The 18556-nt window shown below is 37.2% G+C and overlaps 2 protein-coding genes across 2 annotated transcripts; both read right to left on the bottom strand.

The window, feature by feature from the left end:
• Window positions 1-3601: 3601 nt before the first annotated feature.
• Window positions 3602-10794, bottom strand: LOC115805886 (LON peptidase N-terminal domain and RING finger protein 3-like). The gene is made up of 12 exons (XM_030766584.1): window positions 10057-10794; window positions 9046-9164; window positions 8729-8851; window positions 8450-8590; window positions 7947-8196; window positions 7731-7821; window positions 7094-7208; window positions 6767-6888; window positions 6509-6667; window positions 6257-6419; window positions 5770-5919; window positions 3602-5545 (listed from the first exon to the last, which is right to left on the bottom strand). Exons 1-12 carry the CDS (start codon window positions 10700-10702, stop codon window positions 5387-5389), a joined length of 2238 nt encoding a protein of 745 aa, XP_030622444.1. The 5' UTR covers window positions 10703-10794; the 3' UTR covers window positions 3602-5386.
• Window positions 10795-12372: 1578 nt separating this feature from the next.
• On the bottom strand, window positions 12373-17487 carry commd5 (COMM domain containing 5). The gene is made up of 7 exons (XM_030766075.1): window positions 17121-17487; window positions 16649-16809; window positions 16498-16526; window positions 14396-14446; window positions 13986-14081; window positions 12938-13013; window positions 12373-12579 (listed from the first exon to the last, which is right to left on the bottom strand). The coding sequence occupies exons 1-7, from the start codon at window positions 17263-17265 to the stop codon at window positions 12478-12480; spliced, it is 660 nt and encodes a 219-aa protein (XP_030621935.1). The 5' UTR covers window positions 17266-17487; the 3' UTR covers window positions 12373-12477.
• Between the last annotated feature and the right edge of the window lie 1069 nt (window positions 17488-18556).

Raw genomic sequence — 18556 nt, 5'->3', positions numbered from 1 at the left:
ATTTTGTTTACATATAATATCTCTGTTCTTACATAACTCTACATCTGATGTTTTTAAGTGTCCATATTAGCAGAACATGCAACTGTGGTAGCTCCTAAATACTGTATTTACAAAATTTTATCCTCTTTAACACTGTACCAAATAAATAAGCAAATTGATTTGTGCCTATAAAATGCAGTTCATAGTAGGGCTGAGTATTGTTATCTTTTGAAGGTGGGTTAGCATTTGTGTTCATATGATACAGTGCCATACTCCAGGTTACATTACTTTTCTCACAAGCGACCAATATTGTATTAAGTGTTTGTGTGTTATCTACGACAGATGTTCAAAATAGGCACACTTATATAAACAGAGGTCATCTGCTGTCAAAACATGTTGCTGCTCTTCCAAAATAGCAGCTAATGGATTTTGAGCGTACACATCTAAGCTATACTGAAAATTGTTTAATGTTATTATACAACAGCAGCTAAAACAACGTCAAGTATCAAAGAAATCAGTTCAGTGAGCTTTCTCTTCCACACGGAAATACTTCATTTCTTTTGTCGTGCTTGTAACATAATTGTTTCAGTCCATAACTGAAATGGGCTGAGATATAATAAGCTGGCACAGTCATTCATGAGATACTCCTTGTTTTTCAAAACCTTCTGTTTAAGATTAGGCCATAAACTGTGTGCTGTGTCGATTTCAGTCTCACATACTGCTCTATTGTCAGTTTTTTGTGCAATCCTACAATAACGAGGAAGTCGTACCCAAATTGGTCTGAGGATTAAATGCAAAGATTCCAGGATTCATTGTCACTTTATTGTGATCCATAAACTGAGTTTAAATAAAGACTTTTTTTTTCAGATGTCCAAACCCACGTGGACCAAAATCATCTTTAGATCATTTGAATGAATCAGTATCAATTTTTTTGAGTTTGTTTCTTTGCAGCTGACACATGGAATTTTCCTTGGGAATTGTAACTGAGCTAAGAATGGAGAGCAGTTCTGTCATTTGTTCTTCATAATCTAGGTTGAAAAATCCAGTCCCACATCGTTTACATTTAACAACAAGAGTAGCTTTTGACTAAATTACAAAAGGCACTCTAAGACTAACTGGGGTGTTTGATATTTTAATGTGATACCATTGGAGGGTTACACAATAGCTATGTGCCTCTACAGATCAGGCTGTTATCTCTCCTTACAACTGAGAGCATGTCTGTGTTCATGCTGGCTGCCCATGGCTCTGACAGTCTAACAGGCTAGCAGCAGATTACACAAGCACTGCAGTGTACCAGCCAAAGGGAGCAGCAGGACACAGCAACAGACTGCTCTGCCACAGACATGCAGCCCGGCAATTAAGAACAACATTATGTTTTGCCATACAATACGACACATCGTCGTATATGTGGGTCACAAAATATTCTTTCAAAAACTTAAGCATTGTATGTCTTTGTTTGTTTGGTATGGTATGGTATGGTATGGTATATATATGTTCTGCCAAAACATATAAAATCACCCGACATTCTGAGGATATGTGTGACAGTGCAATTAGGTAACTTTTCCGTAACAGACAACAGCAAGCTTTTGATTGCTAAAAGCTAATGCTAATAGACTGTAGGAGACACATGTAAGGCTTCAAAAGATGCTCACGTGGGAACCACTCTGAATGCCACAGTGTGTGTGCAGTCACAAATTTTACATCCTGTACAGCTGATCACTTTGTCACACCCCTCTGGCCACTTAACCTTGCAGATGCCTCTTTTCTGGGTAGGTTAGGTAACTATCTCCCATAATTCCCTGCTCTGACCTACTTATGTCAGAGTGTTACATGTTTTTAACTTGGAGAAGAGGGGAGGGGATTGTACCCTCCACGTTCCTATAGCAACACTCTTTCATCAAGTGACCTTCTCATTTCAGTTATGTAAGCCAGTTTGGCAAGAGATATAAAACTTGTGTTATGAAGAAGGCTGGCTTCTGGCCCTGGCTATTTGACCAATGTTCTGATTTAAGGCAGAAACAAAAATATATCTGTGCTGCTTTGTTCCTTCTCGAACTCCTGATACAGTTTTACCATATGCAGTAACTTGTGGGACATTCTCCATTCTGTCTCTAGAAAGTGGAGTCAAAGTGTTTGTTTTTGAATGAACACACCCGTAAAGAAATTGAGTTCTTAAAAGTGTTTGTGACCTCTTGTATCCTCTCTTTTCTTTTTTTTAACAGGACACGTTTGTGCTCTTTTGATACACAGTTCCAAAAAAGCTTTAGGAAACCTGGCACCGTAGTCTGATTGTCTGTGCAGGTGCTTAACCTCATTTCCAATGTTTTATGCAACATGCGTGCGTGCGCGCGCGTGTGTGTGTGTGTGTGTGTGTGTGTGTATGAATGTGCTCCCATTATGTAAGTCTTATTAAACGTATCCCGCCGGTCACTCCCTCTTGACACAGATATTACAAATTGAATCCGTTCCCCCTCTCATTGCCCTTCAAGCATTCAGCCCATGAGCCAATGAAAGGCTGATATACTTTAAGTTATCTCTGGGGTCCTCCAAAAAAAGCAGGGCAAGGAGGTAATATATAGGTCAGTGGGGCTCCACCAGTGTCAAGCCGTTTCCTTCCTTTGCTCTGTGGCCTACTTTCCAAGGGTTTGCATAAACACAACTACTCTCGCTTGAATTTGGGCTCCTTCTGTTTAGTGTCATTCCCTGTATACCCACACTTTTTTCATCTTTGTCCAAATACATTTTACTTGGCCTAGGCTTTAATTGAAGGGCAAATTGTTTGTTTAGGGTTGGCTTTGCCACCAGAGTTTGTGTGTTTTGGCTTATAAATATTTTCAGTTTTAGCTTATTCACCACAGACATTGTGGTTGTTCCATTTATATCTTGGTCTAATTTTTCAAGTAAGGTGCAATCTTTTCACTGCAGCCAAAAACCCAAACAAAAATGATTTAACTGGTAATAAAAAATATTATACCTATAAGTGGAACAATATAAAGGGAAATAGTCATTTAAGTGTTTCAATTAATAAGGTATGTGTTTGATATATTGCTTAATACATATCCCCATTTCTGCACTGAGTGCTCAACAAATTAAAGATGTAGGTCTTGAAATGAATGTCAACATTTATTTTGAAGTACATTAACAGTTTATAACAACACATTAGCTAAATAGCAAAAACAAAGAGAGAGAGAGAGAGAAACAAATAAAACAAATAACAAAATCCAAATAAAACACATGACACCTGTAACATACATTCTTTTTGTAAACATAGATGTACAGTTAGAGGCAATTGTACAAATGTTACACAGCCACCAAGTATGGTTATTTCTATAAAAACAAATAACAGAGGTTCAAATGATTCAGCGGAAGAACTACGAGACCTTGTCAGAGGTAGGTCATTCAGGGAGTTAGTGCAAGTTTAAAAATGGAATTTAGAGTTCTGGAAATTGCAACCAGCACATTTATCCCATTTCTGATTGATCTGGATGACCTTAGTTCTTGCATAGCTATGAAACATATGTCTTTCACACAGTTTATTAGTTTGTGTCAAACACTGTAAGTCTGCTGTATGCAGAATTGGCCATGCAAAATTTAAATGTACTCTGCAAATTATATTCAAATTCAATTCGAATTATCACTTTAAAAAACACCATAATTCTTTGGTGCATTCCATTTTAGTTAAAACTCTATGCACAAAATTTGAGGTTGCAGGGCAACAAAATAAATCATATGTATGTTCATATGCATAATTGTTTTATGTCATTTTGGGGTTTAATTTTGGATTTGACAGATCATGGCATTCTGAAGCAGATGCTACATGTAACTAACTTTTTGCATTGTATACAGTTTTCCCTCAAATGGTATGTACTGTATTGGAACTGGTACATCATGGAAGAAATCTAACTTAAGGCACTAAATCCAAAAAACCCCAAAAAACACAACTTCAATTGCTACTTATACAGCTGAAGTGTCCAATTATCTGAAACTATCACAAAATATCTTCATGAGTTGCACATCTGATGAAGGTAAGTTGTTATCCTTTTGAATCGAGGACCTCAAGAACAATGAGCATAACCATTATGAAACATTAAGAATTACTCAGAGAAGGTTCTCTTGCTTTTTTTCTTGGAGTTTCTACAACAGAGAGCCAGTTCTGTCCAATAGTTCATTACGACTGCAGGGTATTAAGAGGATTTTCTAAAACAAACAGCCAGAGAATGGAGATTAGATGCAGGGTAGTCAACGTATGACTCCTATTTTTGCAAAGGTAATAACACTTGCTTTCACTTTGGGCACAATTTGACATAATTTTTGTAACATGTCTGTCCATCAATAATCCACGCCATTGTTGTTTATATTTTACGATCCCATTGTCGAGACCACAAGTTCAGATAGATAGTAAGATAGAGTTGTTCAATGCTTATAGCTTTCTTATACATTTAAATGTATATTCATAAACAATACCTGTTTTGTTTACACAGCTTGATAAAACATCTTAATAAACAGCTTAATAAATGGTGGGTAAAATGGAGGAACACAACAAATAATAGGTGTAGTAATGGTGAATGTTAATCCAGTCCACATGAGGTTCATGATGTTGTAATTATACATCATAGACCTCAATATAAACAAATACTTACAATGTTTTTAAACTTAAAAAAATGTTATGTAACTTTTGAGCATGTTGGGTCTAATGAAAAGGTTTGAAGTATGTAGCATTTTCCACACTTAAAATTAAAACTTTGAAATTAGATGGAACAAACCTATAATAAATAATGATCAACTGTATCATCTGGCTTTCAGTATCACTATAGGATCTTTCAACATTTATCTCTTTTAAAAAAAAATGAGGAAAGGTTACAAACCTTTTTGTTAAACGTGCAACGAAAATACTTTTATAATTTAAGTACCTAAATAAAGGCAACTAAGCAGCCTCTGTTTTCCCTTAAAGAAATGGATTTCACATCAAAAATATAAATACAAATAAATAATTCACCATGATTATGAAAAAAATCACTTAGGAGGTATCACAATCAGCTAAACTAAACAAGAAGTTGTACTAAATGTAATCAGGAATCAGCTGATAATAAGCTTCAGTGTGGCAACATGAACTTCATTCTCAATTTTTGAGAACTTTGCAATGGAAAAGTCTGTAGATATGTACCAGATTATAGTTTTGATTTGTATCACAACTAGAACACAGAATCAGTTTCAAAGTGTTCAAAGTGTACTTTCCTTACAGCAGCGTAAACAGTGAGGCATCGTGACATTCCCACAAATGCTCATAAATAACCATAAAAAAAGGATGAAAGAAAAAAAGAAAAGAAATTTAAAAAAAAACCCTACAAACTATAAGAAAACATTTGAGTAAAAATTTGGTCCTGTTGACAATAAAAGGCTGTAGGGGTCACCGTGGACGATTCCTGGACATGAAGAGAAGCACTCTGCGGATGCCAGTCAGCCTGTCCCTCAGGGAAGTGAGGGCTAGGAAAGGGAGCTGGGCTCGCCCCTCCAGTGGAAGCACTGCCAGAAGCCACCAGCACCACGACGGTCCATTGGGACTGGCCTGCAACACAGAAAATAATCAGCAATGCGCTGTAGTTGTCAAAGTGTGTTCTGTTAAAACAATGTTGTTTCGTCATCATCCACAGACACAATACACTGTTCTGGCTCTTTAATAGTCTTCTTTTCTGAGTAGATTTCCATTACGCTTTACAGGACAGAGAACAATGGGAAAAGCACTAGCAGATCTGATGTTGAAGAGGTGACTGAAAGAAAGTATAATGATACCTGTGGCTCTGAGTCTTTCTCTGGCATGGGCCCAAAGTGACAAACAATCCTTTCTTTCTGCTCAGCTTTGAGAGAGTTGACCCAGATTAGCGCTTGGTCATACACAGCATCATGAAGGGTTTGCAGCTCCTTAGCTGCTACCCCTTCTACCTGTAGGATTCAGGCAAAAATAGCGATTCATGATCAGAGAGAGATGAAGACATGTCATCAATGATTAAAATGCATCAGTAAAAAGTAGTAAAAATATGCATTATTCACATGAGATGGCACATAAACCAACAGTTAACAAATTTCATCTAAAAAGGTTAAAGACAGATGAAAATTTCTGTCAATATCTGTTTCAGAGTATTCTGATTTGCTTTCTATTTTGTTGAAGAGAGATCATGGAGTACTATTTGAGCTCTGATTCACTGTGTTAACATTAATCTATAGAGAATTATGATTAATGAGAGAAGAGCTAGTTACGAAAAAAAAATTCAGACTGTACCTTGACATCTTCTAGGTATTCGATGTCTGCTGTGTTATATCCATCTCTCTGGTTATGCTGGATGACCTTAAACCTTCTCTTACCAATTGTATCCACAACAGAGCGGCCATCAGCAAAGAATTCTACATTGCGGATCTCAAGGATGCAGCCATAATCAGCAAATCTAAAGAGAGCAGACCCAGCATAATTGTCAGGGAAACTGGGGGTGTACAATGCTTTTTGACTTCAACATATCTTTAAGGCAATGCTTACCCTTTGATAGAGTCACTGAGGCACATGCCAAACTGCTTGGTACCAGTCTCCATGCACCTGCGGATCATCAGCCTATAGCAAGGCTCAAAGATGTGCAAAGGGCATGGTACCGTAGGGAAGGCCATGGTGCAAACAAATATAGGCACATTCTTGTTCAAACTAAAGAGGAGAGAGAATACCCAAAAGAGACTTGTTAAATTTCATACAAGTCGTGCTGACACACACCCATGGACCAGTATCAATCAACGCAAGTCTTACTTTGATAGTTCTGCAATTTCTTCCTCATTGATCTTCTGCCTCTCCAAAAGCTCTGCAGGTAGGTATGTGGAGATGAGATCTTCCATCAAAACAGTCTTGCAGTATTGCCTTTGTGCCAGATACTGTAGGTGCAATAATATACTGCACTTAGGAAAGTTCTTGAACAATCATGTGTTCTTGTTACATAATGATGAATATCATAAATTTAACAACTCTTCACGCTGCACAATGTATTTTTTATGACCCACTGCTTCAATGTATTTTGAAACAATAAAAATAATTACTAAGTTGGCTCTTGATAAGCTGTTAAAAATATGAGGACCGTACCTCTGAGAGGTCTTCCTTACAGAGAGGGCATTTTGGGTTGTGGTCCAAACATCTTTCCATGCATTTCAAACAGTAAGTGTGCCCACATGGAGTGGTAACTGGTTCATAGAATAGTCTAGGATATACAAAAGAGAAAAGGACACAATATCGTGCAACAGCAATAACACACAAAAAAAATTTCCTTTTGGGTGGAAACGTTGAGAAGTCTACATATGATGATTTAGGGATCCTCAAACAAAACATAAGGTCTCAATGATCTGAAAAGGATGGAACATTACAGGGATAATTTATTACAAAAATACACCTCACAGTAAAGTTGTATATGGTCCTACTTCATAAACATTAAATCTGGGCCTTAGACACCTATGCAACAGAGGGAAAAAAGGTGGTGGCAAAGGGAGAAACTGTATGGGCAAAACAGATGTAATAGCAATAATAAAAAAGACTAATTTGGATATTTTGCAGGTAAAAGGCTTTGACTCAAATTAAATAGTTAAAATGTAAAAATTCTCCTGTATTGTTCAATTATTTGTGTTCTTTTTAACAAAATGTCTATCTATAACAAGAATAAGACAAAAATAAGCAACAGAAAAGAAATAAATGAAGAAAGGAGAATCCAATGAGAACTAGTTCATACCTCATGCAGAGAGAACATTCCAGGTCAGAGGGGTCAATGAGGTCAGCAACTACATTGCAGCATTCCATCCCTTCTTTTTTATTTACACCATCTTAGAGAAGAAATGATTTAAGGTATTTAGATATTCTGTCAATTTGATGGTAAGAAGCATTTCAATGCTAACCACATTCTTTCATTATTTATCTAATGATGCAGAATTACCACAGGCAACATCACCTTGCTTAGAGCGCTTGCATGTGTCCTCACTGCCTCCTGTTTCACTATCCCCCTCCATGGTGTGTTTTCGTTTGAGAAAGAGGCCTCTTTCAATGGCAGAAGGGTTAGCTGACCTCTTATCTTTCTCCTTGTTCTTGCTGCAAACTTTTCTCAGATTTGTTTCATGGAGAGGACTAAGAGGACTTAAAGTTGCTGAAGCTTTCAAATTATCACTCAGAGCTGCGTTGTTAATGATGTACTTCTTGAGGTCCTGTCAGAAAGAGTTCAGAGGCAACTATTCACACACAAAAAAGACTTCACATGTCAAAATACATCAAAGAAGTTTCTGCCGCTGTAGCTGTTTATGTCTTCCACCAGCTTTTAAGAGGTTTCTGTTTCATTGACTAGAATGAGTTTCTTTTCACCTCCATTGCTTTCACCCAGTTTTGTAGAAATTTATCATTGAAATCATTTTACAGAAACAGAACAGATGTATCTGATATTAGCACATAGATTCTTCTTACCTTGTATGACTTTAAGGGAGTGGGACTGGATGTAGAGGTGATGATGCCCTTTACTCTAGACCTAGATGATAGCAGGCTTGTGCAGTCAAGAATTTTCCTATGAACATTATCCGTAACTGGAGACAGGAGATCACTCAGCAGCTAGTGATAACAAGCAATAGTTCAGATAAGTGACTGTGTCTTTGTGTTCAGAAGCAATTGAATAAGATGGCTTTGCTAACTTTTTCTACTGCTGACTTTCTCAGATTCATTTAAAGAAGGAGAGGAGACTGTATTCACCTTTTGGGCTTCTGTTCTTGCTAATTTATTTTCTGGATCCAACTGGATACAGAGCAGATATTCATTTAAAGCTTCCTCTGTTTTCCCCAGTGTAGAGAGAACCTGTGCCTTTCTTATATGACCCTACAGAAGATACAACAATGAATGTAGTTTCAAAAGGAAAGTCATGAGTATTCAGAACTGAAATTTATTTTAGAAAATAAGAGTAAAAGATTCTTGAGTTTGACATCAGAAATGATGTGACATTATGAAATATTCTGTTAAGGAAAAAAGGTTGTTAATGATCTATGGTAAAAATGAAAAATAAATCTCCTCACCTTTACCCAAAGTGGCTTTAGTTTACAGGCCATTTCAGCATCACTAAGTGCATCTTCAAAGTTCTTCAGACTAGAATTGATCTGGGATCGGTTGCTATACAGCACATGGTCTCTAGGAGCTTGGGAGAGAATTTGTGTTACTTTTAAAAACAGCTATTTATCTTTCTTTACAGCAATTACACTTGATCACATACTCCCAGGAACGAGTGTTACTCATATTTTACATAAATTTTATATGGTATTCAAATGTATTTACATATATTACAAAGGATAATAATGTATGTATTGTCATTCTTTCATCTACATTTTCATTAATACCACAGGTCTTCTTCTTTATGTCAGGCCTCAAGTTATTAATATCCACAATTTCTACAAGTGTGGCAACAATCAAAGCAAGAAATTTCGAAGCACTGTCTGATGCCGTTCGGGTCGTAACACTGAGGATAACACTTGTTTTAGATAACTCAACAAAAAGCTCTTGTTCTAGTTATCTTAGATGTGTACAGGGAGGTAACAGAAGCTCGATCACCATCACAATGCGGCAAGTTACAAAATTCGAAATCAATTTAACACATGACCTCAGCCACCCTGACCTATATATTCACGGTCTGTTATTGGTTATACAATCGTGAGACCGCATGGCGCACACTTACGCAATATTCGGTATCCTAGCCTAGATTGTACCTTATTCAACATCCACGCCCATCTTTCCGTGGCTGCGTCATAGCGCTTTTGAAATTAGGCTAAAACAAACGTATTTTTATGACACTTTCTACAGATACTATACTTTATTCTGGAGCTCTCTTTCTTTCCTCAAATTTGAAGTTATATCATTTGCGTCATTTACGGTAATGTCGAAGTGCCCCAATGATTACGATATATAACATTTGTAAATAGAACACCATCTATCCCTACAGCTACTCAGAGACTTTTTGAGATGAAAAACCATACAACAAATTAATATGAATAATACACATATTTTGCAATACAAATTGTAGGTTATTAGCCTACCTATGAGAATTGCTTCATTGTATTTATCCAAGGCAGCTTCCATTCTCTTCTCAGCATACAATCCATTACCCTCCAGTCTCAATTTGACAGCGATGAGTTCAGATGGAAACCACTTTGACATCAAGTTGCTAAGAACAACATTGACTTTGTATTCATGCACGTTTGTGAGTTTCGTGCTCTCCTTACAGTCTTTACAAGAAATTGGTTTTCTCTCTCTCTGGAGGCACTTTTTACAGAAACAGTGTCCACAAGGCAATGTAACTGGCTCGTACAGAAATCCGAAACATATCCTACATGCGAACGCATCATATCCGCTACGCTGAGCAGCTTCCACATGCTGCTTGTTTTGACTGTGGGTCCCGTCTTTTTTCCCTATGTTGCTAGAGAGGCATTCAATAAGATTTTCCAGTTGGACAGGTCGCAGCCGCTCAAACTCTGAGGCTTTCTGGTATGTTTCAAAGGCTTCATTTAACTTGCCATCAAACGCCAGTGCATCCGCTCGCCTGACCAGCAACTCTTGTTGAATGACAGGGTCACTGTAGTGCACAAACTGACACTCGTATATATCCGCGGCAAGCTCAAAGTTTTTAGACTGGAAAGCCTCTGCAGCGAGCTCCAGCATGTTTTCCATACTCTCTGTTCCCATGGTTAACTAGGGAGACTGTCCTCAGTGTTGTTTCAAGCCTTTCGTAAATTAAGTGTTTAGATCTTTTTCTTTCATCTTTTTCTCCTGTAGTCAGCCCAGTTTACCACTCTCAAATGATTCCATCGTTCAGCAAAACTGATAAGAGAAAAAAAAGGTGTTGCATAAACGTTATCATGTGACCAAAGTCTGCCGTTCCTATTGGATGGGTTACTAAAACTGTTACAAAACAATTCAGTTGTAACACTGAACGTCTGGTCTGAGTATTAAATCCGGTCACCTACCTTTGTATCCGGTAAAAACATATTAGGTTTTGGGATTTACTGCGAAGTGCACATTTAGTTGACGGTTACTTCAACGGTCATGGTTACCATATCTGGGAAAAAAAAAAAAAAAAAAAAACACAAAACAGTGGAGACAGTTTCCTTAAAACTGAAATATGTTTAATGTAAAAGTAGTTTTAAACTCTCATCCAATGAGTGAAGAAATCATTTTTTGCTGAATTGTGCAATTACAAGTTATGTGTGTTACAGAAATATAGACATACTCTCAGGCCGAAGTCTACAATAACTGCAAGGGATATATAGGTCGTCTGGCATGAACTCAATCCCATTTGCAGACAGGATTCCATAACAAGGCCAGGGCAACCTTCTTGATAACTTTTACAAGTGAAACTGGGCCAACCCTTTAACCCAGTCAGAGTGTCTAGACCTTGATGAGATTAAGTATAGGCATTGGGGTGTCCATGGATGTTGTTTTCCTTAGTCAGCGTTTTCTTCATATATTTCAGTGTATAATACGAAGAAGAGGGTAATATCTTTAGAAGAGGGTAAGACCTATAACACGATCTAGCATCAATCTGACAACATAAAAACAACAAAAAAAACAGTGCTCACATAACTACACATGCAACAACAGCATGGATATCCAGAGGTGTACTGCCCCACTGCATTCTTTATAATCTGTGATCTGGAAGTTAAATATGTTCCATGTGTGCAACAATTTGTATCTGTTCAATGACTACAGTGAACTGCTAATGGTTATTAAAGGGGGTATGACAGTTCAACAGTTGTCCTTTTCTGGATTCATTGCAACACAATTTGTTGAAATAAAAAATGGACATATAGCAAGTTTACAGTCACTTGGTAGAAATGACACTTTCCAGAGAATTGAGAGTAGACTTGTGTAGTTATATGTAGGCCTAAGTACTCAGCATGCTTTACCTTACTTACACTGTTTATCTCACATATACAAAGCTTTTACAATTCCCATATATGGATATGTGACCTATCTTCTGCATGAAATGTTCTTCTATAGCTTTGGATCAAATTGCTACATTGCCTATGATAAAATAATGCAACCACTAATGAGTAGTAACTATGTTTCATGATCATATCAGGTATTAATGTGTTTGTCATAAAACACAAAAGGAGTTCCATAAGGGAGTGCTTTTTAATACTTTTAATACATCACTGTAATTAAGTATAGGACACAGTTTTATTAATGACTATTCACATGTAATCTAAAAATGGAGTGATTCATGCTACGGTACATGTGTATTTACCGGAGCTGCTTGAAATCAGACAATATTTCTTAAAATGGCCCTTTTCATGGGTGCAAGAAAAATGCTACATATGCAAAGATTTCCATATGAACACACACAATGTATTTGCTCACTTTTATTACAGGTAAGAAAAGTCCAGAAGTACAACAATATATTGAATTATGGTAAAAATGTTGGTCTACTACTGCTGGAAATAGTGGTTTGTGAACAATTCTCAGTCTTGAATCTTAAGAATACTTCTCTTCTCCAGGTCATTCATCTCTTTTAAAATAAGAGCAACATTGTAGCGCAGTTCCTGGAACTTAGAGACAGGAACCTACAAAAAGAAGATCACACTTATTAACTGATCCATAAAGGTAAGATATAAAAGGGCATTACAGAGATTAAAATATCAGCACTGATAAAATTATAAGTATGTTCAAAACAGTTATATGTTGTCTCTGCTGTCTTATTTGTATGCACATGTCTAAATCAAAATAAATGTGACTAAAACTTCTTGTGTAACTTGTCCACATGTTATAATAATGTTGGTATGCTTTCCTATGAAAGTAAGCTGACAGTGTGTAAAACGTTTTCTTTTTTTACATTTTTATGCTAACATGTGAATCAGCACATGTGATGAGGCCACTGCACATTACAAAGTATGAACAGAGATATATGATGTTAGCAGATACCTCAAAGCGATGGATATTTCCATCTGAAAGCTTCATCTGCATTAGAATGGAAGGTTGCAAGGCACGGGCCAAAGAGCTGAAATTAAGATGCAAAAAAACAAAAAAACAATTTGCATATGCCTCCAATCAAAATGCTGAATGTCACAATATTAAATGCGTGGCAGCTCAGAGAAACCAGTCCAAAGTCACTGATATTCTGCTCTGGTAAAAAGCCAAAAAAATGGAAAATGAGCTTACTGGTGATGTAAGAGTTTTAGTTTCATTTTAGTTTCATCCCTGTAATATCTAAGAAATACATCCTAATTTGTTTAAATAATGTTTTTAATTTTGACATTTTTCCCTACTTGACAGGCACTGGCTTCCTCTTATTCTGCTAATATGGGTTTCATAACAACTCAGTGGTACTCATGTTTTTTGCCCTTAAACGCTGCTTCCCCATCCAAAAAATATCAGAGAGTAAACTAGTCATTAAATTATATCTAAAGTCACTATGAAGTTTCTGTGCAATAAAACTGATCAATCAAACACTGATTAAATGTACAAAACTGATGAGTACTGAAATGCTTCAACTATGCGGAGAGCTTTAAGCATCATTTAAACCGAAGGCACAGAATCTTAAAAACCTTCTCTCTCACTTTTTTAGTTTAGCTGACAAATCAAATACATGTTCCTGAACACAGAAACTATGACTAGACGATACTAATGATATATTTCAGTGGTTCTAAACTCCGGCCCTGAAGACCCAGAGGCCAGCACATTATCCAGCGATTACTGAGCTTTGGCCTCTTGAGCTAGTTTTGTTGCTGTTAGGCATTAACAGTAACTATAACATGTTGTCCAGGGGAGCTGAGAAACACTGATGTAATACGCAGAACTATCAAAGACTGCCAATGCTGTTAAAATGTGCCCCACATCGTCTATTTCTCTTTTTTTCCCCTTTTCTTTTGTGATGCTCAATCAGCTAACAGGCACTGGCCCAGTTCTATTGATATTTCTTCTGTGTTTTCATTACACAGAGTCTCTCAAGTCATTGTTCAGTCCAGTATACCTGGTTGAGATGGCTACATCCACCCTCCATCTGAACTCCTCTAGACCTGGCAATCTTGGACCTTGCTGTATAGCTGCAGTTTCAAGTGTTGTGCGTCTGTCAGTGCAAAAGAAATGAGGATCAGAAAGAACGGAGATAGACAGAGGTGACACTAGCTTACAACCAGTTAAAAACATGTACCATGATAAAACTGTAAAGTAGAGTGCGTGGAATCTTTTTGTGCGTGAGTCAGTTACAAAGAACTAATAACAGCGAGCAGTGTGCTCCAGTCACAAGGGGGAATTTACTGTGATTTGCCTTGTAATTCATTTAGAATCTCTTTGCAATCATCTACATTCATTGCCTGTCAGATATCCTCAGAATCCACAAACTGGGTAATGCTATTCTATATACTCAACTAATTTACAAACCTGTTTCCAAAAACAACACTGGCAAAGTCTGTGATGAAATCCTCAGATATCCTGCAAAGAGTAGATAGTGATGGTTATTGTGTTTTTGAAATGGTTTCAGTTTTGTTAATTTTGAATAACAACCACAGGGCGTAAATTTCCGCTTGGGATTATGGGTATTTCGCACAATATTAATCACTGCCACAAGCCCAGCGTTTGTAATGCTAGAAATTCCCACATACATTTATTAGCTATAGCCATGTATAGATACAAATGAATTAAATAAATCTGAATAATTTGCGAGTCCTCAAATCAGAGCGTAGCTGAAAAACCAATTCGTGAATCATCTCTTTCTCTCTACAAGTGTCCCCAGACCAACAATATCGGTAGATCAGTGGTCGCATTGTTCCACCAAGTGTCAAAGTTCACACTGCATGTCTTGCTAACATTATCACACCAGACGAAGATAAACGGCCTTCCTCTAACGGGTTTCAATTAAATGAACTTTGGTTTAAAAATCTGACAAACATGGGCCGCTGGTGAAACGTAAATCTACATCCTCTGAATTGGAGCACCGAAAGAAAAAAAATCAACCGACCCATGTGTCCAGCCGCTAAAAGCAAAATTTTGGTCTAAAGCGCCAAAAAAATCTTGGACCTCATGCAATTCAGACTTGTACTTACTCCTAAGAATAAGATATAAGGCAATGATTCTTTAACCTTAAGAGTGCTCTTAACTCCAATTTAAGCCGGTATTCGACCCGATATTGTTGCACGACGGAGTATTAGGGCCATATTGAGTGGAAAAAATTCTGAGATTTCGAGGACAAGGTCGTAATGATACGAGAATAAGTTCGAAATTTTACAAAAAAAAGTCATAATGGTGCGAGCATGTAGTCGTAATTTTACAGGAAAAGTAATATTACGAGAGTAAAGTCGTAATTTTAGGCTACGTGTTATTTTAGAGGGGAAACATCAGAAGAGAAACCTACCGTCTGTGTAAAAATGAGGAACGTGTAGTATCTTGTGAAGTTGTAGTTCAGCATTGGTTTCATAAATGACTACGCCTGAGACAAATAGCAGTTACTAGAAGCGACTCAGCCAGCCACTGACTGTCCTCTCGCCCGTTTTGTTGGTTGCTGGTAATATATTTTCCTAAAAATTATGTTTTCCCCCTCGAAATTGTACGATTTTATTCTCGTAATATTACGACTTTTTCTTCAAATATTACACTCTAAAATAACGATACAAAATTACAGTATGGTAAATACATAAAACAGTAACACAGTTGTTTATTATCATTATCAAGTATTATGTACTGTACATAACTGTACCTGCTACACTTTTATACGACTCACTGGCAGCACAATAGTTTTGTTTACACCAGCATCACCACAAACAAGTGAGGAGGCTACGACATTATTCTCGTAATATTATGACTTTTTTTTCTCAATTACGACTTTATTCTCCAAATCCCAGATTTTTTTTCCTCAACGTGGCCCTAATACTCCGTCGTATTGTTGAGGTTTATTAGTAGGCAATTTCTTTTTATGACTTCGCACAAATGTGTACACCCTTTTAGAAACATATTAAATATTCAGCTTACTTCGGTAAATTTCTGATTATTAGCCGAATATTACAGGTTTCTGAACATTGCGAGTGAGCATAGCTAGGCATATAGCTAAGCTACAAGAGCACGTAACGGTCGTTTTACGGCACTGCAACTGTCTTACTTCATGTTTATTCCTGGGATTCAATGCTTCCCTTCGTTAAGAGTTGCTCTGAGGGATGAGCGATTTTGTGACACATTCTTACTCTCAGCTTTTAACAAAGTTTCTTTGGGTGCTAAATTTTAGGACGAATTCTCAGTCGCATTATACATACCAGCTCTATAAAGACCAGATGTCTAGGATGCTCACAAAGTATACTGAGATGAAGCAGTCCATAGACAAGTTTCGGGATAGTTGGCGGAAAATAAACAAAGGTAATGCGCAATTTACCAACGGAGGTTACAAAATGTCAGCGTTAAGTCAGCACTCAAATGGTGTTAGGTGAGACTGTAAAACTAATTTTGATATCTGTGTCACGAATAGTACCCCCGCGGGCTACCCAACATTCTCTTACCTTAGCTCCCTCAGATCTTCTTTGAAGGCCTAACACAGGGAAATATTAAGTCACTTTCAGATACTTTCTGTGTACAGCTCTCACTACAGAAATAGTCTGGTATCAAAGCCCAAAGGACCTAATTTTATGAGGAACTGATTTGGTACATCACCTCCTGTTTTAGCGATGAGACAGGGAGTCGTAATGCTTCCTTCAGGAGTACATACATGCCAGCTACGACGTGACTTAATTTCTCTTCAGAGAGAGCACTGCTTTCTGCTATCGATTTCATTGCCTCGTTGCAGTTCTTACCCTCAATGCCATTAACAACAACTGTGAAAAAAATATGATTAAATTTGTCTAGAGCTCTTTGAATTCACACACACACACACACATATATATATATATATATACACACACAAATTTGATGCAGAGTTGCCCATCAAACGTTGGTTATGCATGTCCAGCTTCACTCTAGTTTAGTCATAGCATAGCAACATAGCAACAGGATACAAAAAAAAATATATATATATTATGCTTTTTAAAGGCTTAGGAAAGCCAGTCATTTTCTTTACAGTAAACAGATGGAGTTTTTAAAACACAATAATTACACTTAGGTCTTAAGAGCAATGAAGTAAACTGACCTTTGAGCATTTTTCTGAATGATTCTTTGTCCAAATCCTTCAAGTGTTTAGACATAATTTCAATTTCTGTGGGAATTCTTCCACCCAAAAAACCGATATGATCACTCATCACACTGCTCGATGTTTTGGAATGACTCGAGGACATAATTCGTCACAATAAATCAACACAGTTAGCATTAACACTTACACCAGGAAAACTAGTTTAACACGGGTCAGCATACCAGTGTGCATAAATCCATCAAAATACTATGTTCTGTTAGAAATTTCACATTGGAAACGACCGATAAATCAATTAGAGGTGACTTGTTATCCTATTTTCAGACAGAAAAACAATATCACTTGCTATCATTTCTATCACTCTAGTGACTTCTTGCTATTACTTCCGCCCTCTCACGTGAGTGTGGTGGCCCCGTTCATTTGCAACAGGGCCTGCGCAGTTTGTAAAAGGTGGAAGTTGCGCTCAGCAGAGCTGTAGAGCGAGTAGCAGCCTGGTCATTAATTAAATGTGTCGTCACAAGCCAACGTCCAGCTTTACTCGGACATACCGATATTTACCGAACGCTTTACAGGCTCAAAAGCTGAGCGAAATGTCAGCCCGTATTACGGCATATGAGTTAGTACAAAAGCTGTGTCGATAAATAGCATTCATGAACCAGTTGTAAAATGCATTCATTCATATACATTAAATTTACACTATCACAATAGTGGCTTACAGTTACTCGGGAAGAAGAAACAATCATTACCTACTGTAAAACGCTCTGCTGTACAGCACGGATCTTTGGTGTCACTGGGTAACTCTAAGAGTATTTCACATTCTTTTGTCAGGGTAGGGAGTACTTAATTTTGTATAGTGGTGATATGGCTAAATTGTTGTGGTCTTTTTTTCTTCAGTTGCTTTTTTTTAATAGTATGTAATAAGGTATATATTAGGTGCAAAGCACCTCATGAACCTCACTTGTAACTCACGCACTTACTCACTCCTGCTGAACTGGCTAATACCCCCATAAAACATCGTTAATTGAAAAATATATGCTGCTGAAAGACTTAATATATGTATATATATTATTCACATTTCAAAAATCATGCAGACAGAGATCTGTAATTGTCTGTCACAGGCGAGTTAACCTTAGAATCCCCAGTGCTGCAGTGGACCCACCTGCAGAGCTGAAGTCCACACTCAAAAGATGTAAGCAGACAGAGGTCAAATTTTTGCGACAGTTTACCATAATCAGTCAAAATAAGTGAAAACACAAAGACCTTTTCTTTCTTTTTGAGAAGAGGGAAAAAGAGAAACTGAAGTGCTGAAGTTCATATATTTGTCTGAGTACATAATTCATAGATCTTATAAATTTTAAGTTTAAGTTTTAAAATTTAATTCCTTTATTAATCCCACAAATGGGGGAATTCGACCTCTGCATTTTGACCCATCCAAAGCA

This window comes from Chanos chanos, chromosome 2, assembly GCF_902362185.1.
Source record: "Chanos chanos chromosome 2, fChaCha1.1, whole genome shotgun sequence".
In the NCBI taxonomy this organism is placed as follows: Eukaryota; Metazoa; Chordata; class Actinopteri; order Gonorynchiformes; family Chanidae; genus Chanos; species Chanos chanos.
This window is presented reverse-complemented; position numbering and strand designations above follow the sequence as displayed.